The 18,923-nt window shown below is 42.2% G+C and overlaps 2 protein-coding genes across 5 annotated transcripts; one reads left to right on the top strand and one right to left on the bottom strand.

Moving 5' to 3' along the window:
- Positions 1–186: 186 nt before the first annotated feature.
- On the top strand, positions 187–5,587 carry traip (TRAF-interacting protein). Of its 3 annotated transcripts, none has more exons than XM_034585627.1 (16): positions 187–519; positions 720–838; positions 928–985; positions 1,457–1,543; positions 1,719–1,758; positions 1,840–1,967; positions 2,069–2,163; positions 2,406–2,519; positions 3,301–3,388; positions 3,493–3,582; positions 3,662–3,750; positions 3,862–4,017; positions 4,132–4,171; positions 4,260–4,364; positions 4,456–4,506; positions 5,142–5,587. In XM_034585627.1, the coding sequence occupies exons 2-16, from the start codon at positions 741–743 to the stop codon at positions 5,247–5,249; spliced, it is 1,347 nt and encodes a 448-aa protein (XP_034441518.1). In that variant the 5' UTR covers positions 187–519; positions 720–740; the 3' UTR covers positions 5,250–5,587. The 3 variants fall into 3 exon arrangements, with proteins under 3 accessions (XP_034441518.1, XP_034441517.1, XP_034441515.1); XM_034585626.1 differs by having other exon boundaries at positions 192–519; positions 714–838; XM_034585624.1 differs by having other exon boundaries at positions 196–519; positions 709–838.
- An 866-nt stretch (positions 5,588–6,453) lies between these two features.
- Positions 6,454–18,451, bottom strand: grm6b (glutamate receptor, metabotropic 6b). Of its 2 annotated transcripts, none has more exons than XM_034585620.1 (11): positions 18,048–18,451; positions 16,379–16,974; positions 12,732–12,948; positions 12,305–12,440; positions 11,974–12,128; positions 11,494–11,634; positions 11,194–11,394; positions 10,313–10,452; positions 9,018–9,641; positions 8,638–8,949; positions 6,454–7,186 (listed from the first exon to the last, which is right to left on the bottom strand). In XM_034585620.1, exons 2-11 carry the CDS (start codon positions 16,916–16,918, stop codon positions 6,947–6,949), a joined length of 2,706 nt encoding a protein of 901 aa, XP_034441511.1. In that variant the 5' UTR covers positions 16,919–16,974; positions 18,048–18,451; the 3' UTR covers positions 6,454–6,946. The 2 variants fall into 2 exon arrangements, with proteins under 2 accessions (XP_034441511.1, XP_034441512.1); XM_034585621.1 differs by having other exon boundaries at positions 12,732–12,951; positions 16,382–16,974.
- Between the last annotated feature and the right edge of the window lie 472 nt (positions 18,452–18,923).

The raw sequence follows: 18,923 nt of genomic DNA, 5'->3' as shown, positions 1-18,923 counted from the left end.
GCTGATGGTGCATTAGTCTTCATCAGTCCACTAAGCTTGTTCATTACCAAGATAAGTAAATGAATAGATGCTATAAGGGATTTTTTGTATATTTTACTTCCTCACACTTAATGTGAATGTGTGAGATGGAAAATTTCTCTTAAAAAGGTGGATATCATTGTGTTTATAAATGTCCCCAATGAAACTGTCATGATCAGAAATACAAGTTTTGCTTTCACTTTACTGTCCTCACAGTGTCATTTAGAAAAAACAACTGTGTATGTAGAAGCTGATATGTCGGAGGATTTGTGGCTGCGCCTGAACGCAGCGTCTTGCAGAGCAAAAAAAAAAAACAGACGAAGAAGTCAGGGGCGGGGCTTGAGTTTAAACGTACGGCGCGGATACGGAAGAGATGTATTGTGTTTGTTAAAGCTAGCTGGTTAGCTTCGGCCTCATAGCACAACGTGAACTGGGTTAAACATTGGAAGGACATTTGACAGATACGTGTAGGATGTTTCAGTAACTTAACATCTTCGTTTGGTGAGTATGGTGACGACTGATAGGGTTAAAGTTGCCATTACTCTAAGCTAACGGGACATTAGCGTGTTGTGGGACGATATCGTTGCATGTGTAGCCCAGTGTGTTTATTTCATATTACAAACACATGTGTGGAAAGGATACGTGTATTTGTATGTTTACTCTGTTGTTTATTTAACTTTCTTTCTGTAACGTCATTACAGGACGACCCTTGCTACTTTAAGATGCCTATCCGAGCACTGTGTACTATCTGCTCCGATTTCTTCGATCACTCCAGAGATGTAGCTGCCATCCACTGCGGACACACTTTCCACTATGAATGGTACAAAAAAGTCCAATCTTCAACAGCACATCAGCTTCTCTGACACATTTCAACCGCGGCTCACTTTTACCTGTCCTGTTTTTCCTCAGTCTCCTCCAGTGGTTTCAGATAGCCCCCACAAAAACATGTCCACAGTGCAGGAAACAGGTACAGTAACTTAAAGTCAATTACAAGTACTAACAAATGAGGCACGTTTATGTTTTCTTCATCAAATAATTATTTCTCAGGTTAAGCCAAAAAAAAAGGAAAAGCACAAACAAATAACAAGAAAGCACTTAAAGAAAACAACAATCACAAATAATACCAGAAATAGGGCTATCACATATGAACTAAATCATATATAGTAATGAAAGCATCTTAAGAGCTTTCTTGTGTCTGACAAATTTTGGTGATTTAACACTTTTTTTCCAAAGGTTAAAACTAGGTTTGTTTTTTGAAGTATCTACATTTATGTATACAAAACGTCCCTAATAACAGCATACTATCAGGGAGAAATGTAATGTCATTAATGTGACTTCATCTTCTAGAAATCAGCGAGCTACCACTAACCCACACTCCTCCTACTTGCCAGAAAAAAAAGCATAAACCTATGTGCTGTTGTTCTGTGTGTGTGTGCAGGTCAGCACCAGACACATTATCAGCAAGCTGTTCTTTGATGTTGGTGGAGAGGAGGGGGCCCCAGGCGCAGACCCAGAAAGCTTACAGGTGCCCAATTCACAACAACCAAACACTATACCAGTGGAATCAACGCTATTTAGTCACAAATAGTGTGAGAAATAGTTTGCCCAGACACATAGATATTCAGACTGATGCCATCGATTTTCAGATTTTGCCGTCACATCATCTGGATGTCATCTCATTGTGTTTCTCCCGTCCTTAGAATGAGCTGGATCGAATTAAGGTGCTTTTGAGCTCTAAAGGTAAGAAACTAAGCTGTACCATGATGGCGCCTGGTTATTTTGAGTGTAAAGTAGTAGTTAATCTGTCTGCTCAATTTGTAGAGCGAGACTGGCGGGACAAACAGAATGTGGTGGACAGTTTGAAGGACACCGTTGACAAGCAGAGAAGAGACCTGGACAGCACGAAGAAAGAGATAATGGAAAAGGACATGCTCTGCTCTGCACTTAGAGTACGCTGTCTGTTCTTCCTAGTTCAAATTCATTCTCTGTACTGACTGATACTGTCTCATACTCTGATTATTTATCTGTATAATGTTTTGGTCTCTTACAGAAGCAGATGACGTACCTAGAGACACAGCAGAATGATGTTCAGGCTGCCAAGGACGAGATTCGCAGACTCAGAACCAAGATGAAAACTTTTGAAAGGTGTCTGCAGTCACATCGTCTAGGGCCACATTTTAATAATCACTATATTGACCTGTGTGAAAATGTTTTAATTGTCTTAAACATTTCAATATTGTAAAATCATTATTATTCAATTGAATATACAGATAAATATAAGCAAGGAAAGACCTCAGTGAGCAACCCTTGCATAGAGCTGTCTCTTCTTTCATTGTATAAGAAAGTCACTGAATAATGGAAACTAACACTGCCATTTTGTCCCTCAGCCTGGACGTGTTGTTACAGGGTCAGAGAGCAGAGGTGGAGTCCATGATCACAGATATGGGTGTCAGCCATGCGGCAATGGAGCAGCTCTCCATCTACTGCATCTCTCTCAAGAAGTAAAGAGTCCAATTGTGTCTATGTAGTCACTAACACCCACTTCAAACCTGGTATCAACATCCGTCCTGAGTGATCAGATCACAAGTGGTCAGTGCTAAGTTCAGGTCTGAACGCACCTGTTCTGAGATCAAATCACTCAGACCACATTGGGACACACAGGGCTACATTCTTTTTGCTGTGTGAACACAAATCCATCCTGGACCACATATGAAAGGCCGACTACTCAGCTGACGTCCTCTGACCTACTACACTTTTACAAGGAATCTAACATATTTTTGAGCTTGTGCTGATTTGTCTGTGGCCACAGACACAATATAAACACTGACGAACACATAATGACTGATACTTTTCTTAAATTATAAAAATATTTCTTCACAGCAGCTGCACAATATTCAGTCAGGCCCTCCTGAATCCTCTCTTTCTCGCTTTCACTGACACATACAAGACACACAGTGACATTGGACACACCTGTAAACTCTTGACTGGATAAAAACATCATTTGTTCTACGTGAACACACATGACGTACATGTTTATTTGCCTATAGAACGGTGAAGTGATATCGATCACAAGTGGCCACAGGAGACACATTCAGGTCACATTTTAATACCAAGTGTGATACTTACTTACCACTTGTGATCGTATCTCTCAGGATGGATGTTGATACCAGGCCTGGGTCGGGCCGAAGTTACAGCTTGTCGTTTTCAATTTATCACTTTAGTCTTAATTAATGCAGTTTCCCCTATCATCATTCTCTGTACATTAATCCCATCCCTTTTCAGAGAGTATGATAATCTAAAAGGAAGCCTGAAGTCTTCAAATGACATGTGCGAGAAGCTCAAGAGAGAAGTGATCTCCTCAAACTGCAAGGTAAATTTATCTGAGTGAGTGACCAATCTACATCCAGAGGAAGCGACATTAAACCTTACATTTCTAATGTTTTTTCTTCTGTGTGTGCGTCTGTATGATTTCAGTTACAAAAATCCTCCGTGGGGATGAATCAGTCCAAGAAGGACATGGAGTCTCTGCAGAATGAGCTGTCAAATGCAGACAGAGAGATCTCTGTAAGCAAACCTGCCAATTCTTCAGTTTGTTTTATAAAAAACAATCTTTGTTAATAAATTGACATGTGTCTTTCTCCAGAGTCTGAGGAAGAAAGTGGAGTTTCTTCAGAAGACTCTGAGCACGCCGACGCGGACAAACGAAACCCTTAGTCGGCTCGTCTTTGAAAGGTGCGTGTCGCGCAGGCATTGGACTGACATCCCCTAACACTTGTGATGCGTTTTCATGAAAGCAAAGCCATGCGGGATTGTGTTGATGACGTTTCTCTGCTTACCTTTCAGCCCGGCCCCTATGGAGCTGAAGCAGCCCCGCCTTCACCAGCCTGCAGATTGCGAGGACATTGACCTCAATATGACCTATGACGTGTCTACACCAGATGATGTTGCCAAGAGGCCGTCGCACATCCCGTCTAAGAAGATGCGTCTTGACCCTCTAGTGTAAGTCTTTTGTCGCTCATGTGTGTTTCTCTGTTCTGAGGAGGTTGTGGAAGCTGAGACTAGTGAGTTGTGTGTTTCTAAACTAAAACTGTCTGTAAAACCCTTTGTTTTCAGAACGTCCAAACACAAGGAGAAAAGTTTAACTTCAACAAAGGTACGTTTTTGAAAGTCTCTTAACTAGGTCCATTTAAAAATCTAGTGTATATTTTTGTGTCATTAATATATACTTTTTTGTACCTCAGGCTCAACATGAGGATGGATCCATGGATCTCTTTATGAGGAACTCCCTCCTGTTTAGAAAGAAAACTTTTGGCAGCATGTTGGACCCTCACAGGAAGCCTGGAGTTGTACGTACAAACACAACCCTCTGCTGAAAATGTTCTAATATGACATTTGTACTTTTAGTGGTTTGACTGAAGACACCATTTCTCATTTCAGGTGAGAACTGGTTATGATGGATTAGGAGGCCGAACTAAATTCATCCAAGCTGTATCCTGCTTTCTGTCTTGTGAAATATTTGTGTTTTAATGGCTGTTCCTTTATTTGAAATAACCCCTGATTAGAGAGTAGAGTTTTTTTATACGGTGTCTGTTTATGAAGTGCAGTAAATCTATCATTCAACACAAATTAAAAGCTGCACTAATTATCTTGTATACCATGTTGTTTTAGGTTTAGACTTTATTAACCCTATTTTAAGCAGCAGCAGCATTCAGCTGTTTTCAACAAAAAATGTTTATAAACAAACTGTACTTTAGCTGCTCAGCAGCAAATGAAATCTCACTTAAATTTCCCTCAGGTTCAATAAAGCGTTTATCTATCTATCAAGCAGCAAACTGATGATGTTGCAACTAGCTGCTTAAACCTGATTGTAGATTTAGCAGCTCAAGAGTCAGATATTTCCCTTTGGAGTTGGTGAAGATCGAAATGGGGTTTATATCTGATGTGTCAGATGGCAAATAACACATAAATGCTAATGTTGCTCCCTTTTAATATAACTTAATTTGTGTAATACTAGCTGTGGAGATTTTAGGTTGCCAGAGAACAGTAAAAGATAAAGTGAAAGGCAGGTCAGAAAAAAAAACTGCTTAAACATGTCTGCATCGTTCCTTAACCATCCACTCCAGTCTCCTCTATCAGAGATCCGCCCTCTGATGAAAGGTAAAAGGAAGAAGGTGACCAGGCCTCCGCCCAGGATTGAAACGTGCCTGACTCTGGACAGCTTCCTGCAGTGAGCGCCAGCTTCTCCTTCCCCCCGGACGACATGCTGGTCCTGCTCTGGCACAGATTTTTTGTGTGTGTTAGTCTGAATTTTCTATGTCAAGACTTCAGGCTTTTTTGAGCCTTTTTTGTAGTTGTGTGTCTGTGCCTCAGAGACAAACTTATTTTTGGACCATTCAAAAGTCAGTAGAACAGTATTATGTCCCCGATCATCACACATCTCTATTCTGACATCTGAAAAATAATTATTTATTATTTTTTCAGACTTATTTAAACTGTCTCCATGAACAGCAACATGTGGATATGATGTAGTTGTTTTTTTTTAGTTGTAATGGTTGTGCCGGATGAAAACCAACTAAAATAATAAACAATATTTTTTTTAATTAAGGTTTGTGTGGGGTCTACAAACAATTCCCTCTTGGCTGTGCTTTTATTCACAAACATTTCACTGAGGTGCGCGCTCCTGCAGAGGGCAGTACAAACAGTGTTTTCTCACATGAGGACATGAATCCAAGTCCTGCACCGTGAGGGGAAATGCACCGCTCGTGGTGATGGCTGTAGTTGCTCCTGTGGAAACGGTTGAAACGGCTGCACCAGAACAGAAGGTATTCCTCGAGACAAACGTTTGTCAAAACACCTTCAGTAAAAACCTGAGTTGTACATAGTGATCAAGTAACAGAAGTAACAGAAGTAACACGGCAAAATATAATCAGGTAGATAAAGGGACTGTTGTAGATTTTAGGAATTACCTCATGCTAAATGTATTAAAATGTTAGCAGAAATGAGAATTTAGAAAAGCTTTCATAGCACAAAATCAAATACAACCGGTGCAGTGAAGCTTTCTGACAAGGTTCCCATGCATGAACACTACAGCAGCTTGTCTGTTAGTTTGGCATCCTGCCACACAAACTGCCAGAGCAGCTTTGCTTGACAATATGGGGAAATGCCAAACATTGTTTTCCTCTGTGGAAAAGTATTAGTACCTGAAGATAAACATCCTGTTAACAATCACCTTTGAATTAACTGTTTCCACTGTGAGAATCAGCCTGTGCCATAATGATCGTACACAAACACTGTGTTGTGCTGGAGATTTGATATTGAATAATTCTGCCACAGGTTTGAGTCCAGTGATGAATTTTACCCTCTGACAGGAGTTAATCAGAAATAGTTAAAGGAGGTGATGGTGCATTTTAAAAGCTACTAACTTCCAGTGCGATCAGAAGAAAATGTGACACACCCCCCAAAAACAAACAAACAAACAATCTTTCAAAAACATTCACATAAAACACACAATCCATGCAGTGCTTTTAGAGATGACAAACAACGCTTCTCCACACACATGTACATCTTCCTGTAGGGCAAAGGTCGCTGTTTAAGCTCAACTTCTTTTTTCCTAGACAGCATTTCCCAAGGAGAGTTAAAACTAAGCACGCATGTAATGTTGACTAAAAAGTGGTCCATTCTCAGAGTGAGTGTTTCTGTTTCCTTTTATGCTTCATTCCAGTTTCAGTAGTTCTGAGGAGTCTACATGTGAAAAGAAAACAAGAACATATTTTGCTGGTGTTTCAATCCATAGCTGAGGGGAGAAGAAACAAATGAATCCAGCCAACAGGAGTAGACGCAGATTTTTTTTTTCCTTCACTTATCATCAACCAGTACATTGTGGGCTTGTTTTGAAGATGATGAGACATGGACTCGTGTTGTCTTTGTCTCACTGGGATCTGTCCGGCACTATCTTGGACTCTCCGTTCGGTTTGTCGTTGGACTTCTGGGACAGGTGCGTGGACACGGTGGCCGCCTGCACCACGGCTTTGAAGCTGCGCTTTCTCTTCTGGACGTTCTGCTCCGGGTGGAAGATGATGACGTACACCTTGGGGATGTAGAGCATGCCCAGGGACACGGTGGCGCTCAGGCTCATGGACACCGTCAGCGTGGTGGTCTGGATGAACATCTGCGGCAGAAACACGGCAGGTGAGAGGAATGGCCGAGCACCCACCCTTGGTTATTACAACTGGACATACTATCAATTCATTCCAGCCAATGACTTCAACTATTCATTGGTGTGCAGTTAATAATTGATTCTCGTCATTATGCAGCTTGAATAAAACACACTTTATGTAATCTCATAGCTTGTCACAAAGCTGTCTTCATGATTTTTATCTCAAAGCACAGGAGGCAGTGTTTTTCCTCCGATGAATGATTTATGACCTGGTATATGTAGTGAGGAAAGGAGGCTCTATTTATGGGCTTTGACCACGTCTACTCCTCACTGCTCTTCCTCCTATTGCGAAAATCCAACAGTAATAATGAGAAGTGAGTTCTCCTGAGATCTGCCTCCAATAAATTATGAACTCATTATTCAAGCAAACTGTAGAGGTCATAAATAAATCAAGCCATACGTGCCATAAATAAGATATATTTGTGCCATAAATAAGTCATAAATTGTACAGTATCCTCAGCCGAAGCAGCACATCCTGGTATCTCACAGGCTGATGTCCGCACATTAAAATTGCTTTAATCGCCTTGCTTTCTGTCGCTCACTCTCATTGACCTCTCGATTTCTAAAAGGAGCCGTGGTGATTTATGGGGTAGATGGATTGACTTTATGAGCTTTGCCCGAGGCAACACGAGAGACCTGCTCAGAATCAGTGAATGGTTCCTCGATATGAAAATGCAGACATGGAGCAGATAAATCACCTCCTCCTCTACGTGGGCCCACACATGATGGGAGCAAAAGAGCCGCTGTTTTCACGAGCCGGACAAAAGTTAGAGACTATATTTAGCTCTTTTTCTAAGTAATGATTAATTGAATGGGATGGCTGAATTGGTCTACGAAGGGTCCCTGTCGTCCCTAAGCTCTTCTGACCTCCTTTCTTCTCCTCTCCTTCTTTTTCTTAATTCACTTCATATCCATTTGGAGGAGGTGAAAAGACTTTGAAAGCACCCCAGGCCTTAATTGTGTCTGCCTGACTGATTCATAATACAGTTCTCTATTTGTCAAAGCGTAACTCTATTTTTCTAATATTCCCCCAACAGACTCATACTTAGAGATGGCAGAAAATAGCCCAATAGCTAGTTTAAACTCTTAAGTACAGTGGAGGCGGGATGTCCTGTGAGTACAGCAGGAGCCAAATATGATACGACGGCCAACAATCTCCAATTTCAGAGGGATTCATTTGCTTGAGCTTTACTATCAGTTTGTCTTATTCATCAGCAGAGGCTTCCTTTCAAGCGTAGATGTTCAAACTTCCCATAATCCTAAGCACTTTCAGGTCAAGGCCAAGAGCTAGGACTAGGTTTAAAACTGAAGAACAAGCAAGTAGAGCTGAGATTATACTTTGTAATCTGTGTAAATTCCAGTAACAGAACCAGTGATGCCTGTGAAAATGTTGGATTTCCCACCTTCTCAGTCGACTGTGCCGTCCCAAAGAAGATGGGTACGAAAGCCAGCCAGACGATGCAGGTCGTGTACATGGTGAAGCCAATGGGCTTAGCCTCATTGAATGTCTCAGGAACTCCTCTACTCTTAATGGCATACACCGTGCAGGTGATCATCAGTACGATACTGTAGCTCAGACATAGGATGAGGGACAGGTCGGACATGTCACACTTAAGGACTCCTCGGGCCAACTCTGGGTTTGGAGGCTTCTGCTCCTCGTAGTCGATGATGGTGTGGGGGGGCATCACACCGAACCAGATGAACACCCCAAGTAACTGCAGAGAAAGGAGTGTTAGATAGCTACAAAAGATGTAGGTACTCTCTGTGAGATAAGCCCACTTACCTGTACTGAGATGAGTATAAAGGTGATAATCAGCTGAGAGGTGGGGCTGATGAATTTCGGAGGACTGACCGACTTCTTGCCCTGTTCGAAGATGCGGTAAATCCGGTTGGTCTTGGTGAGCATGGCAGAATAGCTGATGCACATGCCAAGCCCCAACAGCAGCCTGCGGAAGGCGCACACTGGCACACTGGGCTCAGCTATCATGAGGAAGGTGATGAGGTAGATGAGGAAGATGCCTGTCAGCAACACGTAGCTGAGCTCTCTGCCCGAGGCCCGCACAATGGGCGTGTCGTTAAAGCGTATGAAGGTCACAATGACTCCGGTGGTGGCCAGGATGCCCAGGATGGCCAGGAAGACGGGGATGATGGCCCAGGGAGAGCTCCACTCCAGCTTGATAATGGGTGTGTCCTGGCACCCAGTGCGGTTCTTGAAGGGCCTCATGTCAAACGGGCACATGTCACAGGAGAACTCATCCAGAAGGTACTGATAGCCATCGCAGAACTCACAGTGCCAGCAGCAGGGAACGCCCTTCACCATTTTCTTCCTCTCACCAGACTCGCAGGGGAAACTGCACACTGATTCGGGGACCTTGCGGTCACCACCTGACCACTGCATCTCCTCAGCCTGGAGTGGATACAAACATGCAGTCATTTGTTTGAAGTGAACAAAAAGGCTAAAAACTGATGCTAAATCAGTGACTTTACAGGCACAGTTTGACATTTGGGAAACAATTCAAATTAAATCTCTCAATTAGAACCTGTAAAATTAACATGTTATAAAAACCCAATTCTGTAGTATTCCATACTATGTCTTTTACATTTTGGGAAATGCACTTTTTTGCCTTCTTACTAAGATTTCAGTACTCCAAGTGTGTACAAATGCTAACTATGTAGCTAGAGCCATCTTAGCTTAGCATAAACACTAGATGGAAAAGGTTACCCAGACTCTTAATTCCAGGAAAATCCATTGTCCAGCCAAGATAAAGTCTGGTACATAACCCTATAACACAATAATTATTTTGTTCGCATTATACAATAACTCACAACATGTTATTTCATGAGCGTTAGAAGTGTTGGTAGGAAGATTTCGTTACTTCTGGACAGACCTGTTTTAAGTATTTATGCCAAGCTAAACTAACCCACTGCTAGCTCTTGCTACATAGTTAGCCTGAAGACATGTAGAGTGGCATCAATCTCATTCAACTGTCTGCAAGAAAGTAAATACGTGTATTTTTTTTTAAATCTCTTCAATAAGAAGTTCAAGTTGAACTCAAATGGACTAAAGAAAATGATTACATTGAGTCGGAGTTGGTTTGTCCATTGACCAATATCCTTGTAGCCGGGGTTGCTGACGTTAGACAGTTGGTACTGGAAGATGTCGTACCGACCGGGAGCATCTCCATTCTCATTGAACATGACTCCAGTTCCTGCGCTGCCTGTTTGATAAAGACAGAGTTTTAATGACCTGTGCCCAACCAATAGAGCAATAAATGGAGCCAGAAGAGATCCAGGTTCTCTAAGCTGGATAAACAGTGGGAAACACCCAACACAGCGCTGAACACTTCTTGGGTTTGCTCTCCTCAAACCTGTGCAATCATGTGAAAACTGAGTGCAGGATGCTCTTTAGTGAAGGCTCTCCTCCATGCATACAGTCTTTCAGTGCACTCTGCTCTGTTGCCCTAACGTGATTGAATGTTCCTCTCAGGTCCCTGCAGGCGCTCAATCAGAAAATCTTCCATACAAGCCAAGGTCATTCAGCAAGAGGAGAGCAGTAAATAGGATGCTTTCATAGAACACTTTTTTCTTTTCCAAACTGTGACTTTCTCTTTTTTTATGAAAGACGAGGATGAAAAGCAGGAGCCTTGTGTAAAGCAAAGAGCGAGGAGGCAGCCCTAGGGAGGGGATGTGCTTTGAAGAAATGCGCTGTGTTCTGTAGCAAGGTACATTAGTAGAAGCATCTCAAGGCCTCCGTCTTTGAGCTGACCTCTGTTCCACTGTTTTCTTTTTAAAATTTGCCTCTTTTGAAACTGTCTGCAGCGACAGAGCAGCAGTGGAAAAGCAAAGGTTTTGCCAACACAGATCTCCTATAACTCAGGAGTTCTCACCCTGTTTAACAAAAAAATCATCATGTTTCTTGGGAATGGAGAAAAATCACAAAATAAATGCGGAAAGCTCACCGTTGAAGCTGACAGAGTGAATGTATTGAAGGAGCATTTGTCCTTCCACAGGGTCCATCTTCTCGCAGACGCCCATGAAGCCGGGGCAGAGGTCTATGTGCATGCTGTGTAAAGCGTGGGCCATGGCATACACAGCATCAATCACAAACTGCACCTTGCCCTCCTGTTCGTACTGAGAGTCTTGACTGATTCTTTCCTCCCCTGGCAGACGGTCAAAGTGTCACACAAGGCAAACTTGTTCGCACTTAAAATAATGAAAAATGTCATGTTCAAAGTCTTCCATGTGTGTTTGTATCATACCTGTACATTTTCTTCTACCAGGTTCATATTTTATACCGGGGCGAGTTAGTTTGCACTTGAAGTCATCCTCCCAGAATTCTGCAAACCAGATGTTTCTCCTGTTGTTTTCCAGAGATCTCGTACTGAAGTACTGGTCAAAGCCTGAAGTGTTTCACAAACCAGAGTCCATTTGTGTTTCATTGAAAATGCTACACATCCTTTGAAATAACAGCTTACTGACTGATATGGTAGCGTATCAATAATCGTGCTGTGCTTAAATGAGAGAAAAAAAATCTGCCGACAGTTCAATCTTTAGAGCCAGAGTGAAAGTGGCACTATCATTCACATATCATATCAATCATTCATTTCCTTTATTTGTTGCACTGTTATTAGACTGATCCATCAACGTCATATGTCACTGATATTCCTACTGCATCTAGCTGGTTTGAGTTAGATTCAATAATCTGGTTTTATTATTATTATTTTATTAAGTTGCCTTACCATCAATAGAGGCTCTTTTGGGAAGGATGGTGACAGCGCCCTCTGCCACCTCCTCCTGGTCTTGAATCGGGGAGCTTTTGGCCCCCCAACTGTCAGAGCCGACAAACAGAAAGTGTCCTGTCAGGTTGGCTATTTTGGCAGCCTGCAATACCCGCCTGGAAGAAGACAGAAAACACTTCTTTACACACATTTTCCATTCTACTCCTCTGCTAAGAGCCAAGTGTAACTAATTATCAAAAAAGACTTGGCAGCCACATATAATAGTCCTCTTGTGCACATTTGATGGCTGATTTCCTTTGTCTAAAATAGCATGCGGCAGAACTTGACTCACTTGATGTCATCCTCGTTGGCAAAGATTATCACCCCACGAGCGTTAGAGGTTTCCATCAGTCTCTTGATGATTTTGTCAAACTCCCCATGTCTGGGTTCTCTGGGAATCTTTATGGACTGTCCAATGCACACCCCACCTGTAACAGACACATCAGAAATATATTAGCATTTCTGCACATTCCTGTTTTCTCACCGCACAACAAAACAATTATGTTCACATTCTAATAATCAATATCATAACTGAAACAGTAAAAAGCCTACTACTGATTACCAAAAGGATGATTAGTGTTATGGTGATAATATTAATATAGCGACTAAAGACATCTAAAGACAACATGCAGGTACAGTAGTCAACTGTTCTACATTGACAGTTATTGATACACATGATACACATAACCCCATATTGTCTGAGCAACTAGACACACAACCTGCTTCTCTGGATATCTGGAGGAAGGCATCTACGCCACTCTCTCCGTAGTTGCCCTCGGAGGCCAACGTGGAGACGTAGTTCCAGCCCATGGCTTTGACGATGTCCACCATGGCCTGGGCCTGGTAGGAATCAGGTGGCACCACGCGGGAGAAGAACTCGTATCGGCTTTTGTCGCTCAGCTCCGGAGCCGTGGAGGCGTAGCTGATCTGGGGGATCTGAGACACATGGATGGGTCAGTGGTGATCGGTGGTGAAAGAGATTATTAGGCCAATAGTGAATTCAAAGGTAAAAGGAATGACAAGAGGGGGCAGTGAACCGTGTCAGAGGATGATGCACCACTTATTCACAGACAAAACCTTAACAGTGTCTAAATGGAGATCTTCCCCATTAATGCTGACAACTCAGAGTGCATTAAAATCCCCAAATTGGACTATCATAGAGAGATCATCTCTCGAACAGCCTGTGTTCTCAGTAATTCTCAGAACGGAGTCAACTTCACAGTGCTGATTTGTGCTGAGAATATGACCGGCGCCACGGTGAAATACAGATGGTAGGAGCCGCAGCGGTAAAAGCATTTGTTTGGAGGGAAAAAATGGATGAGAAGATTAATTTACTGGTGTGCTACTTCTTTAATGACACAGTTTATGTCGACAGTCTCAACCCTGACCCTGTTAATGCCGGTTCCCCAGGCATGGCTTAACGTTGGGCCCTCTGGAGGGGATGAGGAGAAAAAGGTAGACACAAGGGGTAGTGAAGGGAGAAGGAGAGAGGAGCGAGAGAACCATTTCACAGATTATCTGGAAGGATTATAGGGGTTTTAGTCAAATTACGTTAAGCACAGAGGGAGAGACAGAGATCAAGAGACTAGAAAAAGGTTAGTATTTCTCAGCTGTAAGCCATACAATATATTTAATTCTGATTGCCACGTGCAGCTTATATTTGCTGCTCTGTTTCAACCCCATCAAGATCAAATTTACAAGACATTCTTCATGTTGCAGAGCACATCTTCAGCCAGAGGTGAACTTTCTCCGACTCAGAGCTCTACCACAGCTGTATAAGTGACCAACACATGCACCAAGAGACATAAGACAACAGCGTCCGCAAGAGTCTGCCTCAGAGAAGTGACTCAAATATTTGCATACAAATTTGTTCTAAACAAGACGACACATAATCCTCTCCAAATTAATCCCTCGGAAGCATCTGCACCAAATCACTCACTAAAATCAATGAGCCGTATCAGTAACACAGGAAGTATCCCGTTGCAGTCCGGTCCTGCTGAAATCTACTGACACTCAGTAAGTGAGCGAAGCTGCTCAGGGTGTTTGTGGAGCCGAGCCAAGGAAATGACAACGTAGTTCAACACTGACATAACGCACGTAATGTACTGAACACTGAAAAATCTTCTGCAAGGGAGCAAGAGAAAGAGATTGTGACCAGCATGGATTTTACATGCATGTATTTTTATGATCTTCAAGAGTCAAATGTATTTCAGGTTCACGAAAGCTGAATCAACAGCTACTTTAGTAAGTAGTATATTATCATTATTTTACAACAATCTGTTTAAGAAAATTTGATTTAACTGTACAATCTGTGTTATTATAACTGGAATTATAAATATTGCAAAGCATTGAAACAGTGAATTACTCAAATTTAAAGCGATAATAAGAAATTGCAACTAATAAATATATTTAATTCTCAGTAAATCTATTTGCCTTCTTTAAATAAATGTATTGTTTTATGCTGTAAAATCTCAATTAAGGAAAGAAAATAAAAAGTGCATCTTCAATTTGCTTATTTGGTGTGAATGGTCAAAATTTTTATTAACAGTGATGTAAAACAGACAAAATTCTAAAATCTTCACATTTTAATTGCTATTTAATTTAATTGCTATTTAATAATTTCAACAGTGATTTGTAATTTTATAAAAGCTTTGTAAAAGGAAGTTTAGTCCTCATATTGAATGAGCTAACATATGTAAAAATAAAAAAAATTAAACTAATTAATTAAGACACATTTAAGGGTACATATTGAATAATAATACCGCAGAGGTTCTGCTCACTTATTGCGACACCAGAGTTATAACAGTGTCAGTGATAGATGCTGAAGCATCTCCCGCTCTGCCTCAGAGCAGATGTTCAACATTCAGCGAATGTCAGTGAAGAGGCATCCGCAGTCCGGAGAGCAGCACATATGGACAGTAGGAGGAAACACACCATTTAGCTAAATCTACTCCACACCGACCACAAGTTGCTGTTATCCTAGAACCAATGTCATCCCACTTCCCTGATGCTCTATTTTCAGCCCACGGTCCTGAGCTGCTGAGAGGGGCTTAGTGGAGGTTGGGATCTATAATTCTGTAGTTAACATCTGCCCTGTATGCAAGCCTCTCCTCCTTGAATCCCAACTCAGCATCCTTATCTGAAGAACGCTGCAACAAGTAGCATCCTGGCAAGTCGAAATATGTTTTTATCTCAAACAAGTTTGGGCAATTTGATTGTGTGTTTTCAGGCAGATTTCTGTCCGACTATGTCAGCGAGACGAGAGAACATGACATCATATGGGATTTACACCGACTCAATGTCCTGTCATCGCTGTGAGCAGTGTAATCAATTATCAGAGGTCATCTATTAAAGAAAGAACTGTATACCGAACACAGAACATGGATTAGCCTGCAGAGGCCACGCACCCACGACAATGGACTCACAATCCCGTGAAATGTAGCTGCCATCAGTGCAGAAACTCATCCAAATTATTCAATCGTTTTAACTGACGCGCGTGTCTGTGCAGCAGCCACATGATGGGATGTGCAGTGTTATCAGTCCAACCAGAATGAGATGATGTTATTAAATTTGAGGAGTTCTCTTAATTAGGTTTGTAACATTCATAACTGAACGGCAATGAAACTTAACCATGTTCATGCTGCAGAAACACTTAATTAATAATAGAATAATGACGACCAAGGTCCTCATTCATCATTTAAGAGTGGACTTACAGTCAAATCAATAAAGCCTATACATGTGCACCTCCACCTTTTAACTAATTTAACAATCACAGATAAGTTCAGTCGGAGAAAATTGAAACTCTGCTTGTTGCAGCAATAAATCAACTGCGGTCATCTATCTGAGCACAACTGGTCACTGACATCACCAAAATATGTTACACACTGATCATACACAATATTATACACACACATTTTTGATAGTTGCACCCACTTTTACGCAATCTCACTTGAAGCCCTGCTCTTACTCAGTGATTCTTAATCTTTTGTGGCCACTAATCAGATCCAATGGCATTAGTGTGGATATGAGCTGTTAGCAGTTTCACCAAAATGCGATATTTGTTTTCTTTTTTAAATTATTCAATTTGAAAGGTTTTTAAATTCTTCACAAGCAAAGTAAGCTAAGCTCAAGAAAAAAAATTATATGTATTTTTTTTTTTTCTTTTACAATCCTTTTAATTATCAGATCACTCAGAAATATATTGAGGCCAATGGGGGATCCTGAAATGTTGTGAGCCAAAGCTGAACTTGTGCACCTCCTCTGTGAATAGATTCAAAATAAGGGATCAGTGAGGGATACTGGGTTCATGAAAAGGGGAAGTGTATCAGACATGTTGCCCTGTCATACTTAGTGAAAGAAGGCTCACCGAGAACAGTCTGAGCACATTGGCCACCATGATGGACACCGCGCTGCCAGATGCCCCGATCACCCCGACCACCCTCTCTGGTTTGGGGATGATGGGGGGCTCTCCGTTCGAGCAGCGAACGTCCGAGGTGTCCTTCTGGATGAGGGCCTGGACAAAGGTGAGAGACTGCTCCAGGGCGTAGGTGTCTCTGGAGCAGGTGTCCAGGATCCGGGCCCCCAGAGTGATGTTGGGCAGCAGGTCTGGGTCACTGTTGATCTGGTCCAAGGCGTACAGCATGGCCTCCAGTCGGTGGATCCCCTTCTCTCTCTTAACCTCCCCGCAGGGCACCCCGGCAGGCCCTCGGGAATGCACCGGGAACAGGCCGCCCAGGGTGATGTCGCCCTCGATTTTGATGGACTGGGGCTGGGCGCCCTGCTGAGCCCACGAGCTGGGGATGGTACCCAGCAGCAGCAGCACCCACAGCAGCCCAGCCCACATCCTGTGTCCACATAGTGACCCGAGCCAGAAGCACTGATGGGAAGAGCGGTCCTCTGATGTCATGATGATGACCAGCAGAGGTACTGACAGCACCAGGCCACTCCCTCTACGTTTGACACCTGCAGGGGACAGTCACAGAGGGGCGTCAGGGTCAAATCATCTTCTCATTATAATCTCTATCTTAGTCCGTGTTTTACTGACGAAATGCAATAAATTCTACTTCAACTTTTATCAATATCTCCTTGAAGTTTACCCATACGAGTTGTAAAGTTTCATCACATTATTGTTTGTATTTTAGTTTGATCTGTCACACCACCGAACATGTATAACAATGAATCACTTCGATCACTATGCTTTTTCCCATGTTTACACAATGCGTCAATACATAATATGATATGTAATAGTAAACCTGCCAATGGCTCTGTGGAGCCAATGGGGTCCTTTATAAGGTAACAGAGTGTAGAGATGCTGTGGGACCTCACATATTATCTTTTCATTACACTGCACCTGTAATCGGACATCTGCATTAGTGAACTAAATCTGAGCGAAGAAAAAATGAGAAAACATGAAAAATAAGATACATATATGTGTGTGTGTGTGTGCCTGAGGAGCTGATCTTGGTCAGCGTGCAGGATGCCACAGAGTTAATAATGGAGGCTTTTATCACAGAGAGCTGAGAGCCAATGATGGAAAACACTATAAATTTTGCAGAAGAGAAAACATCAACTGAACCTTCGCGGCATTTCATGCTCCAAAAGCTGCAGCAGGTTAATTATATCTGCATGAGGATCACTGACAAAATCCACAGTAATCAACTGAGCTTAGCAGAACATACAGGGTGAGGATATTTCTAATGTTTCCAGGCAGGATTCAGACATGCGGAAATATCTGAATGATCATTTTATTAAAATCTTAGCAATTCATCCAAATATGTATTATGTTTTATATTGCAATCCATATTTAAGCTGCATTCATATGAGGCTACATCTTTCTATGTTCACACTGGGCTCATGAAGTTTAATTCATTATAATAAGTAGAAAATATTCTCCAAATCCATAAGAGCATCATCTGAATATGAGAAAATCTAAGCTGCATATTCCACAGCTGTTGCAGGGAAAATCTTCCCTCTGAAAAAAACCCTACCAACAACATGCATGTAGAGGAATTACTTCACATAAAGAGACTTCTTACCTGCCCATTCTTCATCGACCAGTCTGGATTTTATCCATCACACGAGCTCCTCCACACAGGCCTCTATCCATGGTTCCAAAAATGTGATTATATATGTAGAGGCAAGGCTCCTCTCTCCTCACCAAAAAGTAAATCCTCTAACATCTCAGACAGCCTTCTCAATGCACTCTCAAAAATCACCACAACACCAAAAACAATAGTGAAAAAAACCCAGGAGAAGTAGTTGTGATTTGACTGACTTTTGAGGCTTTAGGGTATAGTATCGTGGCAGAGTCGGGGGAAAGTGCAGAAAAAGCGCAACATTATAGCAGTGAGATTCTACAAATCACTGCCAAATCCCTTAAAAGCTCTCTCCCTCTCCCTCTCACTCTCACTCACTCTCACTCTCTCTCTGTGTGCATCTCTGTCTAGGCACTCCCCCCTCACTCTCTCTCTCTCTCTCTCTCTCTCTCTCTCTCTCTCTCTCTCTCTCTCTCTCTCTCTCTCTCTCTCTCTCTCTCACTGTTGAACCTTCTCCTCCCTTGCTCTCTCAGTGCACTAATGGCCACAGATTGGGATTATCATGCAGGCGTCTGTGAAGAAAGCACTAGGTGGACTGGCCCATATTATTTTTTTTTTTTTCCATACGGCTGAACCAAATGCAGAACCCCTCCCTCCCCCTCTGCGATGATGGAACTCTGTCACTTTGAGAGATTAGATGAGCAGCGATTTGATTCATGCTCTCTCTCTCACACACACACACACACACGCATACACACACTAAAATGTCCCACACATGCACGTACACACACACTAACATGTCACACACACACACACTATCTCTCTTCAACACACCTGTCAACACTGGCTCACTGGTGTAGCAGAAAATAGGAATGT

Source organism: Hippoglossus hippoglossus, chromosome 5 (assembly GCF_009819705.1).
Source record: "Hippoglossus hippoglossus isolate fHipHip1 chromosome 5, fHipHip1.pri, whole genome shotgun sequence".
Classification (NCBI taxonomy): Eukaryota; Metazoa; Chordata; class Actinopteri; order Pleuronectiformes; family Pleuronectidae; genus Hippoglossus; species Hippoglossus hippoglossus.
This window is presented reverse-complemented; position numbering and strand designations above follow the sequence as displayed.